The 18130-nt window shown below is 42.7% G+C and overlaps 4 protein-coding genes across 6 annotated transcripts; 2 read left to right on the top strand and 2 right to left on the bottom strand.

Annotated features, from left to right (window-relative positions):
• Positions 1–117: 117 nt before the first annotated feature.
• ints5 (integrator complex subunit 5) lies at positions 118–4629 on the bottom strand. Its single transcript, XM_029165752.3, has 4 exons — positions 4386–4629; positions 3736–3988; positions 1374–3341; positions 118–1209 (listed from the first exon to the last, which is right to left on the bottom strand). Exons 1-4 carry the CDS (start codon positions 4460–4462, stop codon positions 502–504), a joined length of 3006 nt encoding a protein of 1001 aa, XP_029021585.1. The 5' UTR covers positions 4463–4629; the 3' UTR covers positions 118–501.
• An 896-nt stretch (positions 4630–5525) lies between these two features.
• Positions 5526–7921, top strand: LOC114865067 (phospholipase A and acyltransferase 3-like). Its single transcript, XM_029166091.3, has 5 exons — positions 5526–5651; positions 6076–6108; positions 6364–6472; positions 6630–6898; positions 7294–7921. Exons 2-5 carry the CDS (start codon positions 6094–6096, stop codon positions 7414–7416), a joined length of 516 nt encoding a protein of 171 aa, XP_029021924.1. The 5' UTR covers positions 5526–5651; positions 6076–6093; the 3' UTR covers positions 7417–7921.
• Positions 7922–8708: 787 nt separating this feature from the next.
• On the top strand, positions 8709–9984 carry LOC114865068 (phospholipase A and acyltransferase 4-like). 3 transcript variants are annotated; one of them, XM_029166092.2, is made up of 5 exons: positions 8709–8803; positions 9082–9127; positions 9193–9310; positions 9450–9706; positions 9840–9984. In XM_029166092.2, exons 2-5 carry the CDS (start codon positions 9116–9118, stop codon positions 9903–9905), a joined length of 453 nt encoding a protein of 150 aa, XP_029021925.1. In that variant the 5' UTR covers positions 8709–8803; positions 9082–9115; the 3' UTR covers positions 9906–9984. The 3 variants fall into 3 exon arrangements, with proteins under 3 accessions (XP_029021925.1, XP_040928487.1, XP_029021926.1); XM_041072553.2 differs by lacking the exon at positions 8709–8803 and having other exon boundaries at positions 8817–9127; XM_029166093.2 differs by lacking the exon at positions 8709–8803 and having other exon boundaries at positions 8825–9127; positions 9453–9706.
• Positions 9985–10394: 410 nt separating this feature from the next.
• On the bottom strand, positions 10395–17223 carry scyl1 (SCY1-like, kinase-like 1). Its single transcript, XM_029166090.3, has 18 exons — positions 17017–17223; positions 16281–16421; positions 15702–15824; positions 15369–15595; positions 15097–15187; positions 14753–14908; positions 14508–14666; positions 14225–14332; positions 13937–14050; positions 13677–13832; positions 13412–13600; positions 13175–13250; positions 12868–13062; positions 12597–12745; positions 12418–12507; positions 12018–12332; positions 11767–11845; positions 10395–11571 (listed from the first exon to the last, which is right to left on the bottom strand). Exons 1-18 carry the CDS (start codon positions 17122–17124, stop codon positions 11447–11449), a joined length of 2601 nt encoding a protein of 866 aa, XP_029021923.1. The 5' UTR covers positions 17125–17223; the 3' UTR covers positions 10395–11446.
• Positions 17224–18130: the final 907 nt, after the last annotated feature.

Below are 18130 nucleotides of genomic sequence, written 5' to 3'. Positions count from 1 at the left end.
AAAATAATTTAGTTTGTAATCAAAACCAAAGATTTGTCGATCTATAAGACATACATTAATTGTTTTTGGGAATCTAGTTTTGTATTGTGTATAATAATGTAGTTCTATGACAACACATAGCGACAACAATATTCATTGATTTATTTTGTAAAGTGGTTGAAAGAACAAGTACACAAAGTAAAAGAAACAGGTTTCTATTTAGAGCATGAAAATATCAGAATATATAAATGCCTTGAAAGAGCCATGTTTTCTAACTGAAATAACACAAAGGCTGTGTTTGTTTGAACGAATTAACCAGGAAATTCAAATATTGTACTGAAGAGCCCCTTCTTTTGTCCGCTTGTCTTTTTCACAAAAACAACTACTCAGAAACACATCAAGTGTAAAAATAGTACAAAATGTACATAAACATACAATATTGTTCGTCTGTCCATTATTAGAGCAGTACAACGCTGAAGTCCATTTAGTAGACTGTTTACTTTGTCAAATGGTGCACACAGTTTAAAGCTGGAACCTCCAACACAAGTGTCCCAGTCTATCAATATTTTTATGAAGGACGCTGTGAATTGGTGCCACATATCTTGCCACATCACCATCACGTGAGAAATCCCTGCAGAACAGGCCCTTCTCTGAACTGAAGACAAACTTCTGGGGCATGGGCCCATTGCCCCTCACATACTCCCACACAGCCAGAAGCAGCAGCCTCACCTCGAAGGGACTAAGGTGAGGGAAGGCTTCGTGGACATTGGCCAGGACAGGAGGTAGGAGCTGACCCTCTCCCATGCAGGACACCAGGAGGCAGGAGACCTGGAGGTGCCATGGGGAGTCTGTGGATGATGCTTCACGGGATGCCTCCCAGTGAGCCAGCAGAGTGGCCAGGAGGCCTCTGAGAACAGCTGAGCAGTAGCAGAGAGCCGGCCGTCCGGCTGCCACCAGCTGAAGCAAAGGAAAGAGCACCGGGTGGGCCTCAAAGCAACGTCGAATGTGGATGTCTCGCTCCACGGTGGTGCGGGCGTGCTCTTCTGGGGGCCAGGACAGCTCCCCATTGGCCACATCCGGACAGACATTTTCCACCATTGTGACCGCAACAACCTTGGCTGCTTCAGCATTGATGGGTGCAGGTTCGTCTGGATCAGATGGTGGTCGAGAGCCGTTGAAACCAGAGGAGCTGCAACACTGGACTATCACAGAAAGCAGAGTCTGGATGTTCTGCAGACAGAAGAATGTGATGGGAACACATTTTCAGGTTTATTTCATTGGCAACATTCAGAATTTACTTAATTTTCCACCCACATTCACTAAAAACTTTTTCCCCTGTCAAATGCTATGTCAATGCTGTTTATTGAGAACTGTGCTCAATTTGATAGACTCACCTGTATGACTCCAGAGGGGTCAGGGAGCTGTGTGATAGTGCGAGCCTTCAGCCCCTTGCCAATCACCCCAGCATGAAATACAGACCACACACTGCCAGAAAAGTTGACAGTGGTACCAAATCGGCAGTTGATATCAAGCAGGGAGGCTCCAAGGTCAGACGATGGCGTAGAGGCAGGAACAGGAGCACCAGAAGTATCTACAATCTGTCCACCGAACAGGTCAGTGTTGCCCTTATGCAGAGCCCCCTCGACCAACTGCTGAAGTACTGCTTTTAGAGTGAGGGGGGAATAAGCTGCGAAACGAGACAGCAGCAGGACTGAACAGTTCACTGCCTCATTTGCCTGCCCCCCATCTCTCCCCACCTTGCCCCCTTCTCCTCTCCTCCGCAACACCAGGAAAAAATGGGTAACAGCTACACGCGAAAGCAGCAGCAGGTGTGCTGGGGAGGAAGTGCGAGGTAGTGGGCTACAGGACAGAAGGCGCACTGCAGCATGAGATACAGCTGGGTCACCGTGGAGAAGGAGGGGGACAAAATCATGGAGGTGTCCCGAGACGGATGAGCCCACCTGGACTGCCATGGTGGACTGGGCGCCAGCCGCTCCTCTTCTCTCTTCATCCTGACTCTGGATGGCTGCAGCTAGGTTAAGCAGCAGCTGCCTCAGCTGCCGGGGTCCCAGTGTGTGTGTATGTATCTGGGCCACGCAGCGAGCTATAGCGGCAGGGATGAGTCCAGCCATGCTAGAAGACAGAGTAGTGTGGAGCTGCCAGGCCAGAGCCAACTCTTCTGGGTTCCGGGCCTGGGTGAGTAGCTGGCAGAGGGTCTCAGTGGCCACACTAGGACCTCCGTAAACAGACAGCAGACACAGCAACTGGTGCAACCAGAGGTGTCGTTTCCTCTCTAGTCGTAATGTCTCAGCACAGAGCTCAGCAACATGGGACTGCAGCTCTTCTAAGAAGGGTATGGTCCTCTGGGGCTGTGAGGAAGCAGAGTTAAGGGGGTTTCCCTCAACTCCATCTGAGCGATTGAAGACCAGCTTGTGTAGATGCAAAAGAAGCGTCTGAAGGAGGCGGTCACAGCCTTCTCTGACTCCTTCGTGAGGTGAAAGTGTAGGGCCAGAGATGATGACTGAGGCTGGGGTTGCTGTGTCTGCTAGAAAACGGAGGACCCGGGCTCCCCCTGTTGGACTTTGGCTAATAAGGTGGACTGCCAAACCCAGCATGTTGTCCAGTTCCTCTCTGGGGAGGCCCTGCAGCAGACCCTGTAGCTGGAGCAGAACAGGGGGGCGTAATAGCTCGACCAGTTCTGCAGATACAGCACCAAAGAGGTTGGGAGACATCGCAGCCAGTTGTAGCAAAAATGGTACCGCAGCCCGACGGAGTAGGGGTGAACTCTCCCAAGATGTTGACGAGGGAGTGGGAGACAGAGGACTTGATGGAGTCAGGCTTTCCTGGAACATCCGCAACAGCTCCTTCCTGATGCTGTCAGAGTGGTGACCTGCAAGGTGTCCAAGAATTCCAACTACTGAGCCGATCTTGGGCACTCTGCTGCCTTTATCTACTCCAACCACAAGCCCTTGGTCCTTAGCACCATGAGAGCAGAAATCCTTAAGTCCACATGCCAAAACTCGGCTGATGATAGTTCCAGGAAAGGCAGAGCCGATGTGAGCCACCACCCAGTCAAAATGTGGGGAGTGCTGAACTGAGGTATCTAACAATGCATCCACACATGCGTCAGGACACCAGGCCAGCATTGCAGCCAAACACTGGGAGTAAGCCTCCATCAGGGACCGAGTGGCAGCACAAGACATCCAGAGTTGGAGCAGTTCGTTAAGGCTGGATGAGTGGGGGGCCACCCTGGCATGCTTGCTGCTTAATTGGCCCAACAAGTCCACAGCCCAGGCAGATACCAGAGGAGCCCAGGCCCGTGGATTGAGGCGGATGAACTCTGACAACACGCCATGAACTTCCTTCAAAAAAACAAAGATCAACAAGAAAATAAAGACCCGTTTCCAGTTTGTTGTCAGGTTGTTGTTGAAGTGTCATACATCGAATGCAGCCGGAAAACAATCACAAAATAATAATAATAATAATAATAAAGTAAAACTCAAATGATCATAGAAAAAACAGGAAATCCTCCAACTGAGAAGTTTGAGTTATGTTAAAGTGAGGTTTTATGAGGGTTTAGTTTGAAAGAGGAAAGTAAAGTCTGATCACCATCAACTATGTAAATAGAATAAGTCTATGATTAACTAATTATACAAAATACTTGTTTTTGATAACCAGTGTTCATGTCCTGAATAAATATAATATTCCTGTCACTTTACAATTCTTAAATATTTGATGTATTTGATATATTCACACCTGTATGATGTCCTCCAGGTTGGAGCTGACCCCAGAGCTGGAATCCACCTCGGTCTCCAGGTTGTGGAGGAAAGCAGAGACATGCTCATCATACACGCCTCTGAGATGCTCCAGGACAGCCCCTCGACAGGCCGGGACGGAGCGCAGCAGTCGCACAGCACAGCGGGCATGTTCCCGGACATTAAGCTTCCGGCCCTGTACAGTGTCAACACCGCTGATAAAGGACTTGATCTCCTGGGACAGTTCCTGAGCACTGAACAACAACAGTGAAAATGGTATAAGTCAATTAATCAATTAGTCAAATTGTCAGTTTTATATGTTTGTGGACAAAATATGCATTAACTTTCATTTTATTGATCAGGTATTAAAAAGTCAAAGTATAAATACAAAGATAACACAAAAAGCGTAAAATATTCACATCTATAAAACCATAACATATGAGCAGAGTTGTTGTTAAAAAATAAAATACTATTCATTTAAGCAACTTATGACTATTTTGTTTGATGGTTTATCATGACTAAACTGAAAAGTAAGTTAACGCGACAGCAATAAAAACAAATAATCGTGTGATAATAAAAACAACAGATAAAGCCTGTCCTGAGCTGACTTCATGGTGTAAATGCGCTCGTTCTGTCAGCTCCCCCACTCACCTCAGGGCAATCTGCGGGGCGTGAGTGTGTGAGGTCTGCATCGCTTTTAGCGGACTCCCATCGAACACTGCAGACATTTCTTGGTCTTTTACTGTTAAAGCGGCATCAATCCCACCTCTTGGTTGCGGGGCTTCGACGTAAACCACTACACCAGCTTTTTGTTATTCTCTCTGTCCAATTTGGCGACTAGTGCACAAGGAAAGGGCGCCCCGAAACCGGAAGTCGCTCAGTCTTCCTCGGTGATAGAGGAAAAAAACATATAGAGACCTGACGTCACTGGCGACATCTAGTGGCTGGTGCCTGTGTGCGTATATTCACATATTTATATTTATAAAGAAGTTGTCAGTGTTTAAATATAGACCTGTAATATATTATTATTAGTAGTATTAGTATTAGCTGGACACATGAAGATGCCAGGCCATGGTCAGTAAAATACACATACCCATATTGCAGTTTTATTCTGACAAGGCTGTACAGAAATGGAACAATGTCGATATTGAAGTAGAATTCTAGGTATTAATTCTAGGCATTCTAAGTACTACGACTTCAAATTCGAGTCTATGTTCTTTGAATAACCCAATAAATAGAAAATGGTGTATTTGAGCTATATGTGAGCAGTATTTTACATTATTGTATTCATCATAAATGTCTTTTCCCCAAATTTTAAAATGTTCACAGTTTAAATGCTGAGTTCCATTTTCTTTTTCACAAAGTGACTTTTTAGTTAGCAGAAAAGCACCACATGGTGATTCTACCTATTACTTAAATCAAGTTGTAAAATTGTAAAATAATTATATCTATACTGCAAATATTAAAACTATTTATTTGGAACAGACTTCAAATATTAGGAATATTATTTAAAATATGAGTAATTAGGAATATTATTAAAATTATGAGTAACCTCCCTTAAAAGCATGATAATAAAATCCATTAAATAAGTATTCAGTATTCAGTAATTCAACAAACTCCATTAGCTAGTCTACAATCCTTCAGCCAGAGTTTTGTTTTAGGATCGGGCCGACAGATTTGTTGGGTTTGCAATATAAATATAAAATAAACTTGACCACAGAAGTGGCTTAAGAGCATCTGCTTAATCAGAACAAAAAGAACAAGAAGAAGAAGAGTATTGTCGTTGCCGTCGTCCCATTTGTTACCATATGAAATGCTTTTATTGTGAAGGTTCGGGCAAACGGAGCAACAACCAGCTGATCTTTCACCGCTGAGCTTTCGTGTCGTCAGTGATATTGACGCCACATTACCCTGAAGGTAAGAAAACATCCCGTCCAATTATCTACGTTATAAATGTCGAGGAGCGTTTTCGTGGCTCAGTGATGTACAGCTAAAATGTGGACACGCGTGTGTGCGCGCGGGTTGGTGCCTTTCTACGACATAAACACTAGTGTTAAGCTAAGAACTAGCCTTCGAGCACATTGAGTCCGAATGGTCGGATTATTATGTAAATTATAAATCGAGTCCCGCTGTTACCGCGGTCTACTGAAGTTGCTCTATATATAATAACAACAACAATAATAATAATAATAATAATAACGGGCATCTCTGTGTAATTGTAGTGCGCCACACACTTCTTCATCCCCTGCACCGCCCTCTGCAAACAGACAGATACTGAGACTGTGACAAAGTGCATCTATCTGTGTTTGAATAACATAATATTAATGATTTGTTCTTGCAGGTGCTAAGGTCAAACGTCATGGCCCCGACTTTGGTGAGAAGATTATCTCTTAATCATAATATTGTACACAAAAATAGTCTGTTTGGTCTTTTTTCAAAATTATTAATTGTGTTTGCTTCGCTATTTATGGTACTTAGTAGAGTTTATCACGCCCTTCATATTATTTACTTAAGTCTAAAAGTGACATGTAGTCTTTGTTTAACCTAGATTAGGTCAGTCAGGTTAAATGTACAGTCCTATTTGTTTAAAAGAAGTCTGCTGCCAATGTTTTGTGTCCTTCAAACCAAGTACGATGAGAAACCAATGCCTGGCGACTTGATAGAAATCTTCCGTGGCTCCTATCAACACTGGGCTGTTTACGTTGGTGATGGCTTCATTGTTCACTTGGCACCACCCTGTGAGTTCCTTCAATTGTCTTTACACAAAGTATTGCAAGTTCAAAAGGCACATTCGTCCAGAAAGTCAGGTTTGATCAGTGCTTTTAAAAAGACAGAACATGTGCTTTAATTAGATCTTGAGCCTTGTGTGACGTCTCTTTTTGCTTTTAATTGTAGCTGAGGTCCCAGAAGCAGGTGTCAACAGTATGATGTCTGTCATAACCGAGAAGGCTATGGTGAAGAAAGAGGAACTGTGGGATGTGGTCGGAACCAACCGATGGACAATCAACAACGGCCTGGATGAAAAGTATGAGCCTCGCCCAGCTCGTGCCATAGTGAAGGAGGCCTGTGGGCTGGTGGGCGAGGAGCTGCCGTACTGTCTCTTCAGGGGGAACTGTGAGCACTTTGCTAACGAGCTGCGCTACGGCAAAGCCGAGTCCCGGCAGGTACGTCAGCACGTCCTCCTGCAGGAGCCTTGAATCATGGATGCGCATGGAGCTGAATGACTCCCAAAACACAGCTCTGACACATTCTTTGCTGTGTCACCACTGCAGTGGGGGAAGAAAAGTACAGACTGGATTATGAAATAATGTGAAAGTGAAAATGACTCTGATGGTGAAATGAAACTTTGAGCTTCTAGAAGGAGCCCAGGCTGTTTACTGCTTTACACCCAATGCTGCCACTCCCATAAAACCACTGAGAGATAAAAAAGAGGACAGCAGTGTTTGCACAGTCCGTCTATAATCCAGTCATGTATTGGAAATTCAAATAAAAACAGAGGTCCAGTGGTGTACTTTGCAAATGTAATATTTGACTGTGTACATTTGGTGTCCCTCTGCAGGTGCGTAAAGCAGGAGAGACCGCCGTGGCCGTGGGCGTAGCGGCTGTGGTCGGTCTGGGAATCGTTGCCCTGGCAGGAGCTCTGTTCGGAGGCAGCAAGAAGGAAAACAGGAACAAGCATTGAAGTGACAGGTCACCTGTTTAGTCACCAGCAAGGCCTAAGTCACACTGATCAACTCAAGTAACACTGCCTAATTTCACACAAACGCCAATGATTAAACGGGAACCCTGGTTAATTCCTGCCTTTGTTTACTGAACTGGCCTTTATCTGTCCCTCATTCTCTTTGGTTTGATGCAGAGTTAAAGCCGGTTGGTTTAAGTTTGAGGTCCGATGTCAACATTTCTGCACACAGAAGCACAACAATGATTAAGCTGCATGGGAAAAACTTACTAAAACAAGAAGGTTTGAAGTTCCCTGAGGAGTTTGGATTTATAAGGATGAGGTTTTATGATATTTAAAACTAAAAGTAATTTTAGTTACAAGAGAGATTTCGAAATTATATATAGATTAAATGTAAATTACTTTGTAATTTAAAAGGTTTATTATGTTGTTTTCATAGTTGTCACAATGTAAAATAAATAATATTTAACTGTTTGAAAATATTTACAATAAAGATCATTTATCTGAATCTTTGTGAATTGTCACCCTATTGTGAAAGTCTTGCATTAAACTGTTGACTATTAGTATTCCTAATAAAATACAAAGGTTGCTTCTGGCTTATGTTGAATATAATTAGCTTTGAAATGAGAGCAGCGTGTGGTTGTGGCAGGTTCAGTGTCACTTTTTGTTTATGAAAATAAGCTGCTTTGCCGCTGCACTCAACCTAATCTACATTGTACTACTTTTGTTTTTCTATTTACTAATTCATCCTTTCATTGCCCATTACTTCATCTGTTCAGTGTCACATTTCATATTGCTCTTTAGTTTTTCTCTAGTTTACAGATCAGACCAGTCTTGGAAACTCACTACTGAGCAATTCCTTATCTCTGAACTGCACTTCTCTACTTAAGGCATCTAGCCATCTTTCCATTGAAGGCAGCTCTGCCCAGAAGCGGGTTTCACAAAAGAGATGTAGGATAACCAGTATAAGTGCAGCATCCTGACTTAATTAATCCTAGAAAAGTGGATAATCACAGGACAACTCTTCATCTCTCTTCATTGATCGTTGATTTTGTGCAACCAAATCAAGGATAAATTCAAGTCAGGTATGTGGTTTTGTGCAGCACTCAAGTTAAAGGTGATGTCATACTTCACCAGTAATTAAGTCTGTTGCCACCCTGGTTCCTCTGAACCAACACTTGGATAGAAATCCACCCTCTCCTCTATCAGCACATCACACTCTATCTGAACATGAAGTCTGTTGGTTCACATTCACCTCATATCATTAGTTTCCAGAGTAATAGGCAAAAGGCCCCAGTGTTGACGTCATTGTTGATTAAGCCAATGCGCTGGTTGTCGGGGACCTGTTTAAAAGTTGCAGGTGCTTCATTGCTGAGCTGTTTTACAGCAGGTAGGTCAAACTTCTATGGTCCATGTAGAGACAGTGTTGTGCCTAACAGTCCAGGCTCCAGGGGTAGTCCAGGAATTTAAAATGATATTTAAAATGGTTAAAAATAGTTTCCTAACTTTTCTGTTTTAAAGAAAGGCTTATATTCTCAGAACAGATTACGTTTTGAACAATTACAAGCAAAGAAAGCTACAAAAATTATGCTGAGCAAAGTACAAACAGAATAAGACAATGCTATCATGTAAAGTGTTCGTATGTGATGACACGCTTGTTTGTTGCAGTTGTTAAGGATCTGTTCCAGGAAGAAAAGCAGGAATGGCCTCAAAGGTGAGACATCTATCACTTATCAGACAAACAGCAGGGATTTGTCCTGAGTTTTGTCTGTTTTACAGGAAGTGAAGGATAATAGGAACCCAGAGCCGGGGGACTTGATTGAAATGTTCCGACCCCTCTATCAGCACTGGGCTGTTTACATTGGTGATGACTTTGTCGTTCACTTCATCGCAGAGTGTGAGTTCTGTGCTGTTGATGACGTCCTGTTATCTTAGTGACCAACGTCACCTTTTAATAAAACACATAAGCAGCACTGTTTAGATCCTGAACCCCACTTGACTTAGTGTCTGTTTTTTTATTTGCTGGTTGGTCTCAGCAGCAGATGAAACAGGTGGGCTGCTTGTTTTTGCTGACAAGGGTTTGGTGAAAAAAGAAAAACTGATGGACGTGGTCGGAACCAGTCGATGGAGAGTCAACAACATTCTGGATCACAAGTATAAACCCCGGCCGGGTAAAGATATTGTGAGAAAAGCCTGTGCTCGGATCGGTGAGGAGAGCCCGTACACAGTCATTCAAAAGAACTGTGAGCACTTTGCTACAGAAATGCGCTACGGCAAAGCGGAGTCCCAGCAGGTAGGTCAACGCCTTGTCCTACTTTGTCCTCTCATTTCACACCTTCTATTAGCCACTGAGAAACATTCAGATTCCTTCCTCAATGTCTGTTCATGATGTCGCTAATCACCAACACTTTCTCTAATCTCTGAAGGGGAATAAACCAGCAGACATTTTGATCAAAACCATATCTGCACTACATGATGCAACAAAGAAGTGAAGAAGTGAATGAAGTCAGAGGTCTCTGGTCCTAATTAACAGACCACCAGCAATGATAAATAAAGTCATTATTAAAACTACCAAGATGTTTTACCAAGTGTCATGTCTTGCAACAAAGGCTTAACAGTCAAACAAAGTGATCAGATGTATTTAAATGTTTTGAAGTTCACTGATATTTTTGTTTAACTGTATAGAGTTATAGGAAACAAATCTTAATTCCGATCCCACATCAGTCACTATTTAGTTCTTTCCTCATCATCTATTACTTTACCTGTTATAGTGTTTTTGTACATACATTAAATATTTAGGTCATACATCAGCATAGTATCAGACCTGAACACATAGCAGTGTTCTACTACTGATCAACTCCTTATCTCTAACTTGCACTTCTCTTTTTAAGAAATCTAGCTGTCGAGATTCCACTGAAGGCAGATCTGCCCTAACTGGTGTTGGAGAGAGTAGAATTAAGACTTTAATGATTCATTAGTCATTATTCATTAATTGAACCACATACAACTTTATCATGTTTTTGTTTTATAGCTTATTTGTAAGTGAGGAGACAGGAACAGGTGTCCACAGTGTAAAGCAAGAGGAACTGATTATCACCAACAAACAGGCCGTCTTACCAGACAGGACCTTATTTCTGTGAAGCAACACTGCCAGAATGCCATTGCAATTACTTTTGACTAAAAAGTCAAAAAAAAAAACATGAAACAAAATTATTTCATGTAAAGCAGTTAAATAAAGGCACAAATAAAAGAGCAGACTTCTCTTTTACCCAAATCCCATCAGACACTGACTATAGCTATAAAATGATTCTCAAATGTTGTTGAAACCTTTATGACAGTAGAGGTAAGAATGAAAGACACAGGCTTCCAGGATTTCCTACAGTTCATGAAAGGGAAAGAACGAAGAAGACAACACTAAGTGACCTCCATCAGGACCCGATCACAGTTGATCTGTTCCGTCTATCTGCAGCGCACCGGTCCCATTTCCAGATCTAAACCCAGCAGAATCGTTTGTCAGGTCAGTTCAGTAAACACATTGTTGTATGTGCAAATTGTCCAACACATGAGGCCTTTTGTTAGGCCACACATATACACAACTGCATGCACAGAGTGATTTTACATCTTAAATTTGCGATAGCTAAACTAAAACATTCATATCCACTGTGTGCATGTGTCTACTAAAACATATTTAATTCTGAAGTTCCCTTATATATAGTTCTACCTGTTTTAAACGCACATTTCTTCACGTCATTTACACAAGATGGGGGTTTATACACAGCCTCTCTCCGCAGACTCATGTTGATCCAATTGTGCCTCTGCTCCAAGGAGTGTCTCGTCTCATGTCAACATCAGGCGTCTGTAGTTCCTTTAAAGCTGAGGAGTAACATGTTCCTCTGCCCGACCACCGAGCCACCACCCTTATTGTGATTGTTTACAGTATATTCTCCTGTGCCAACACTTATTGGTCCTTTGATTTGTGGAATGTCAACCCTCCATCAGCATCCCCACTGCGGTCTGTCTTTTTGCATCCCCATTAGTCTAGCTTGCGTGCGCCCAGCTTCAGTGGACCTTTGACAGCTTTGCGCTCCGCCCGTTTGGCCTCCAGCTCTTTCCTTCGCTCCTCTCGTTTCTTTTTGGAAAGCTCAGCCTTGCTGAGACCTGGGCAGCAAAAAAGACAACAAGGCTGAAGCACAGATGTACAATAGATGAGCTGAATACTGAGCCAATGGCTTCAAGCAAATGGTCTACTCTGGTTTTTACTGTAGCTGTCCACAGATGTGTCTGATGTGTCTGTGTGACCAGCATCATTTCAGGGACTTATTTCTGATAACGGAGGTCAGCTGTGATACTTACCCTGGCTTCCCTCCACCGACTCCCAGCTCTCCTCAGCTCCCCAGTCGCCTGTCGCCTCAGCAGTCCATCCATCTCCACCCTGAGAAGAAACCGATTATACTATTTACGACAAACTCAAATCGTCAAAAAACAAAGAAGAAAAAAAAGAATTTTATTGTAAACACATTCACATTTTATTTGATATTTCCATTAATATATTCATTTGACGCATTTTAATCATTGTTTTTTTATATATCAAAGCTGTTTCTCACCGTGGGTAAAGCCGCGGCCGTGTTTCTCTGCGACACACTTGCAAACAGATCGTTCTGATTGCCTCCCTTCCCTGCGGTGTCCCAGTTGTACTCGCTGGTTAATCGCACTCCTTCGGGCAATGGAACATTCTTATTGAGCACGCTTGTGTCCGTCTCCTCCTCCCCCCAGTCGTTGCCCCAGCCTTCCTCGCCTGCGGAGCTTTGACCCTGTCCTTCCTTCTCGTTGGACCAACTGTCATCAGCATCCCAGCCAGAGCTGCTCCAGTCAGAGCTCTGCTTCTTCACCACCATAGAGGAAGAGGACGACCAACCCACCTAGATATTTGAAATTACACAGAAACCATCGAATCAATAATATTAGTGGTGTTGTGAAGCATTAAAAATTTTATTGGCAACGCACTCCTTTATTGCTGGCCTTCTTCCTGGATGAAGACGTTCCTGACCAGTCTGTGTTCCAGTCATCTACCTCAACGTGACCTTTTTCTGGCTCCTTTAGTGAAAACAAGCATTCATTAACTATGAGAGTAGAAATTGCAGGTATTTATTAACATGAACATGACCACACTGGATAAATCCTACCTCCAAACTCCCCCAGTCCTCCTCATCGTCCCACCGCTCTCCTACTGCCTCATCGTCATTTTCTGTCACTTCATGAGTCTGTGACTGGTTGGCACGACTACTGGCAGGATGGTGACTCAGAGACGTTTGTGGAGTTCTATCTACTGAAGCTGCGACACAACAGAGAGAATTAAGAGGTAAAGTAAGATAGGTGGGAAAATAAACCTATGCATAAATTTGTTGTTAGTTGCAAATATATTACATTATAGTGTATCAACTAGCTTGACGATACCTGGTGCAGGTGTGGTGTCTGTGGAACCAGTGGGACTAGCGGCGGCAGACCCGCCGTCGTCGGCTACTGCAGCCCCCTCAGTTCCTGGAGCATTGCGGATCAGCTTAGACGTTAGCGAGGACATTCCCGTCACAGCCCAGCCGGCCCAACTGGAAGACGCACCTGCAGGCTGTGCACATGACCCTACATCTTTCTCTGTAGGAGCAGAGGAAGACTTCGATTTAAAAAACTAAACGTCAGCTGGAAATATTTATAATTATTATTTTTTTAGTTATTGAGTAGGAGGGACTTGCTACTTGTTACACACCAATTTCAGTTAACATGGTGGGGTCTTCTGATACTGTCTCCAGCTTAGAAAGGAAACTCTTGATGGCTTTAAATGTCTGACAGACATAAAAAAAAAATACATACTGAGTAGATCACATTTTTTAGTGATGGCTAAACAAAAATTTCAGTACTAATATTACAGGATTAAGGAAACTTTTTTATAATTTTTGCTTACAAAAAATCTGCTGTTCACAGAGAAACCTGTAGTCAACTTTACCTGATCCCTGACGCTCTTATCAGCGTCAACAGTAAGAGCACACAGTGTGGGCAGGATGCGGGCGGCAATCTCTGTTAGGCTGTAGTAGTTGTGTGTAGCGGCAAAGCCCAACACACCAGCAGAGCGAGAAGCTGGGAAGGGATCTTTAGTAGCTCGTGAAAAGGCAGAAATCAGGACTCGCTGTCGAGCCTGTAAAAGAAAACTTCTCCATTAAAGCACATCCCTGAAATGTTTTGAACATTAACCATTTGTTAGTGCCTCTTACCCCAGCGTTGAGGTAGGAGGCGATCTTGCCCAGGCACACAGTGGTGTTGCATCTTATCGGGCCTTGTTCATCTCTAGCCTGCAGCCGGGCAAAGTGACGCATCAGTTCCTGGTTCAGGTTGCTCTCATTCAGTTTGGGAGCCAGCAACAACATAGACTGTAGAGGACAAACATAACAGGTGTGGCTACAGCAGGATGTTATACAATACAATGTGTAATAGCAGCTCCTTGTCTATGTCAAGGTCTAAGGTTAAAAACTACCTTAACGGTCTGTTCCCTGATAGCAGGGTTGGTATCTGTGAAGCCATGAACAACATGAGGGAAAATCTGAGAGTTGACTGCTGCCTCATTCAGATATTGAATGAATTGCTCCATCTGAGAGAAACATGGAAAGGAAGGAGAAACGTTTCATCATAAAACAAAACTAAATCACTTCAAACTACTTTGAACTCTTTTTCCTGGTTGCAAACTGTTAGTTGCAAAGTATTAAATAATAAAGTAAATTTTAAATAATTAAAACAAACCCAGTGAATGACTTTAGCCTCATACCTGCTGTAGCAGTCGTATCCTCATGGCTCGGTCTGTGGATGAAAACATCTTCACAATAACAGGGATGATCTTCTGCTGGTATTCTTCAGCTGAAAGAAACTTTCCCACCTGGCAGACAAACACATGCATAAAAGAAAGGAAGTATTAAAAAAGCATAGTCAAATGTAAAATTTTAATAAGAGTGTGAGATGAAATTAGTGGTTTAATAAAAATGATCAACAAGGTGGTATTACATCAGTTTCCTTTAGAGATATGAACATAACCCAGATTGGTAAGGACTAACCTTAAAGAGCGGCGTGAGGACGACAGCACCTGCATTTCCAAATTCAAAGGCGGTGAGCAGTTGTGGCAGGACCTTGTGTTTACAGAAGTCTTCAGGGAAGGTGTCCAGATGGTCACTCAGATCCTGAAAGAACTGCTGCTTCTCTGCTGGCTCCTTGATCTGGAGAGAATCAGTAAAGAAAAATGTTACATTATCGATTAAATTAGAAATCATATGTAACATGTACAAACATAATAAGTATAAACCTGTATCTCTTCTAGGAAAAGGTTGCTTTCTACAAAGCTGTTGCTGAGGAATCCCTCAGGGCTTCTACAGTTCTGGAGAAAACGAGCTGGGTTGGGCCGGACGCGGGCGTTGGCACCCACCAGCTCACAGTAATGAGGAACCAAAGCCTTGGGAATCTGTTGGCACAGACAGGACATGAAGGGAAATAAAGTTGTTTTATCTTTAGAGCAAATCGAACCAACTCACATTTTTTATATTTCTTGCCAATTTCTGAATTGACCTGCTCCATTTCAATGTTAACTACTTGAAGTAGATTTGAAGTATAGGTAAATCACAGAACAATGACAATATTGCTCAAACGTACCTTTCCCAGAGAACGGAGGGAGGAAGTGCGAGGTAGCGGCCCGTTAAACACCTCCCAAATCAGGCAGCCTAGCCGCCACACCTCCCCTGCCCTAGAACATTTACATACGTTAGTTCAGTGCATCTGGAAACAAGCCAGAATTTATGGCTGAAGTGACATTATCTCATTAAGAAACTTGTAGAAAAAGGGGAAAGTGAATCTGAAAGTGAAAAGGGATTCATCTTATCTGTATAAGCACTAAATTCAGGTCATCTCAGTGTGTTTTCGCTTACCATTTTTCTCCACTGCTGTTGGGTGTCTCTGGTGGGTCATATTTCTCCATGTCTGGGTACACAGCCTTGGGGGCAGGGAGTGAGACCCCGCTTGGGTCACCCTGCTCAGGGGCCACATGGTCAAGGCCTCCTAGCTTCCATTCACCAGCTCGATCCACAAACACAGCCCATACACCCAAGTTATTATGGAGGAGGTGGCAGTCATTGACCAGGAAACTCAGAGCTTTCTGTAGAAGCAAGCAAAAAGAAGTCAGTTTAAACATCATGAAAGTTCTTTTGAAGGATAATTAACAAATGAGGAAAATATGACATGGTGCCCTGCCTGCTCCTTACCACTATCTGATGCAGTCCCCATGAGATCTCTAGCTCTCCAGAGCCACCAGTCTCTGCCCTGGCTTTCAAATGAACAGCAAGGGGAGTCACCTGCTCTGTGACCAAGTACAGGCTCTTCTCTGTCTGTAAGGACCACAAGGAAAGAGTCTTTGTAAACATTTAAAATGTATGTAGTATTTTTTTTTATAAAAACAAATGTAGACAGTTCTCATTTACAGTAAGTATGAAATAAAATAAGTTTAGTCTTATGTTTTCCATAGTGTATATGATCTCATTTTCCTTCACATCTGTGATTTAAAAGCCATGTTACAGATGCTCACCCGGTTCAAAAATGTTAATCTCCTACTCCATCAGTTACTGAATCTACAGTAATTATACTATAATAAACGTCTGACTAATATTAACAACACTAGTAGTAGTAACACTTACCTCTGTCTGAATGTAAACATGCAGAAAAAGGCAGATGGTGGAGATGACACACAGCTAATTAATGGTTACACTGCACAAAGTCCACAACAGTTTCTTCTAAACAGTACAGATGATGCTGGTTTCTGAACTGAATCTGAACTCAAGCATTACCTCTAATCCATCGACGTAGGCCAGGATGTTAGGGTGACGCAGGGTCTTCATTCTCTTAAAGGCAGCCTTGGCCAGCTGTGTCTGCTGCTCCGTTCCCTGTGCTACCTCGTACACAAACACAGACACCGGCTCTCCAGTAGACTGAGGAGACGAGTAAGAGTTCAGTTAAACACCCACGTACATGACATGTCAATTGAAAAAAAAAATGCAAATACAGTTTTAGCTTAATGAATCTTAAGAAACTTTAATGGACAGTTTCACGGTGACGGAAACAGGACACTAGTTTTGCAGTATTTTGCTACAGCACTGATGAGGATGACACCGACAGCATAGAGTTGCCTTCTCTACAATAACAGTCGAAGCTCTGTGTCGTTGGTGCTGTCAGCGACAACGAACAAAATATTTATAGGTGTTATTTGTAGAACATTTTCAATAACGGCAATTAACTGCGCTTAAATTTGGTGACGTGGCGAGAAATACGTGTCTCTCGCTCGGGGCGAACAAAGCCTTCTTCTACTTCTTTGGCTAAAAGTAACACGTGAATTTAAAGTCGAATTAACATTTACTCTGTGAGCTAAAGAAAAGACACACTGACAAACGGGGTATGTTGGCAAGGTAATATCATATCGGACACCGTGTGTAAAGGCTGTATAAACAAGCGGACCCTGACGACAGCTAATCAGCTGACAGGCCGATGTGAGCTAATGCTAATCGTTAGTGTTATGTCTCTTTATACCTTTCGCTTTCCCCGATGTAGACTCCATATTCCAGACTTTTCTTGGGTGTCTGGTAGAATTTCATAAGCAAAGTCCTTGACGGGATCCCTGGCAAAAAAGGACCACATCTCTGCTTTCCTCCCCTACTCATCAAACACACAGCGAAAACAGACGCTAGCTAAGACAAATTGATGCTAGCTTGCAAGTGGTACGGATGTCAAATGACTCCGTGGAAGTTTTACTTCTCAACATTGGTTCCGTCAAAGGTCAGTGAGGGAACAAATGAAAAAATAAAAATCATTAATCAGATTCATTGTAATATTCGCCATTTTTTCTGTCCAGTGTCCTTGAGTATTGGGAAAGGCACCTATAAATATATTATTATTATTAATGATGTTTAAATATGTGGCAATACAAAATGTGTCAATGTATAATGCTATTAAGTGTAGATTTAAGCAACAGGATTAACCTGGTGAGACCAAACAAAGAAACAACCAGTTTTTGTTCAGATGAAGCCTTGTTTGTCAGAAAACATTTTTAAAAGGTCTTTTGCCCAGATTGTGAGCCTCTCGAGTTCCATGTGGTCACTTCCTCATTGACAGGGAAGGCAGCGTGTCTAATTTTGGTGACTGCAGTCAAGTTTCAGCTGCCCCAAAAAGTACATCTTCTTCTTTACACATTCAAAATTGACATCTATATTGACTTCAGATATTCCTCAAAGCCTCAGTTGTATGTTTGGTAATTTAAATAATTGTTCCTTGGACTTCTGCACCTTATTTGTCCCACAGTGGGAAAATGTGTTCTCTGCGTTTACTCACGCCCGGTGGGGAGCAGTGAGCTGCCACAATGCAGCACCCTGGGAGCTAGTGTGAAGTGCTCCCTCAAGAACACATCTGGTGCCAATACAGGGGAATACAACCTCCAATTAACAGCACCTCTGGCAGGTCATAGAATTAATTGGTTAAATAAAATGTAACTAAATATTCAAATTTCCCAGAGATTAAACATTTCTCATAATGCCAAATATTGGACTACTTGTCATAGTTGCCTCTAAAAGGAACCAACTCCTGAACTTAAAACTACTCTTGCCAATTTTAGATCATTATTTAATGCACAGGCTACACACCCCCATCC

This window comes from Betta splendens, chromosome 10 (assembly GCF_900634795.4).
Source record: "Betta splendens chromosome 10, fBetSpl5.4, whole genome shotgun sequence".
NCBI classification, from domain to species: Eukaryota; Metazoa; Chordata; class Actinopteri; order Anabantiformes; family Osphronemidae; genus Betta; species Betta splendens.
This window is presented reverse-complemented; position numbering and strand designations above follow the sequence as displayed.

What these genes read in the sequence shown, in the direction of transcription:
- ints5 (XM_029165752.3), bottom strand. Translation starts at nt 4,462, where the DNA reads ATGTCTGCAGTGTTCGATGGGAGTCCGCTAAAAGCGATGCAGACCTCA. An exon ending in GCCCCGCAGATTGCCCTGAG is followed by an intron (nt 3,989 to 4,385) that starts GTGAGTGGGGGA and finishes GTTGTTGTTCAG; the next exon opens with TGCTCAGGAACTGTCCCAGG. An exon ending in ACCTGGAGGACATCATACAG is followed by an intron (nt 3,342 to 3,735) that starts GTGTGAATATAT and finishes GTTTTTTTGAAG; the next exon opens with GAAGTTCATGGCGTGTTGTC.
- LOC114865067 (XM_029166091.3), top strand. An exon ending in TGTTCACTTGGCACCACCCT is followed by an intron (nt 6,473 to 6,629) that starts GTGAGTTCCTTC and finishes TTTTAATTGTAG; the next exon opens with CTGAGGTCCCAGAAGCAGGT. An exon ending in GCAAAGCCGAGTCCCGGCAG is followed by an intron (nt 6,899 to 7,293) that starts GTACGTCAGCAC and finishes GTCCCTCTGCAG; the next exon opens with GTGCGTAAAGCAGGAGAGAC.
- LOC114865068 (XM_029166092.2), top strand. An exon ending in CGTTCACTTCATCGCAGAGT is followed by an intron (nt 9,311 to 9,449) that starts GTGAGTTCTGTG and finishes GGTTGGTCTCAG; the next exon opens with CAGCAGATGAAACAGGTGGG. An exon ending in GCAAAGCGGAGTCCCAGCAG is followed by an intron (nt 9,707 to 9,839) that starts GTAGGTCAACGC and finishes TAATCTCTGAAG; the next exon opens with GGGAATAAACCAGCAGACAT.
- scyl1 (XM_029166090.3), bottom strand. Translation starts at nt 17,124, where the DNA reads ATGTGGTCCTTTTTTGCCAGGGATCCCGTCAAGGACTTTGCTTATGAA. An exon ending in TACATCGGGGAAAGCGAAAG is followed by an intron (nt 16,422 to 17,016) that starts GTATAAAGAGAC and finishes TCGTCTCCTCAG; the next exon opens with TCTACTGGAGAGCCGGTGTC. An exon ending in TCCTCACGCCGCTCTTTAAG is followed by an intron (nt 14,333 to 14,507) that starts GTTAGTCCTTAC and finishes TTTGTCTGCCAG; the next exon opens with GTGGGAAAGTTTCTTTCAGC.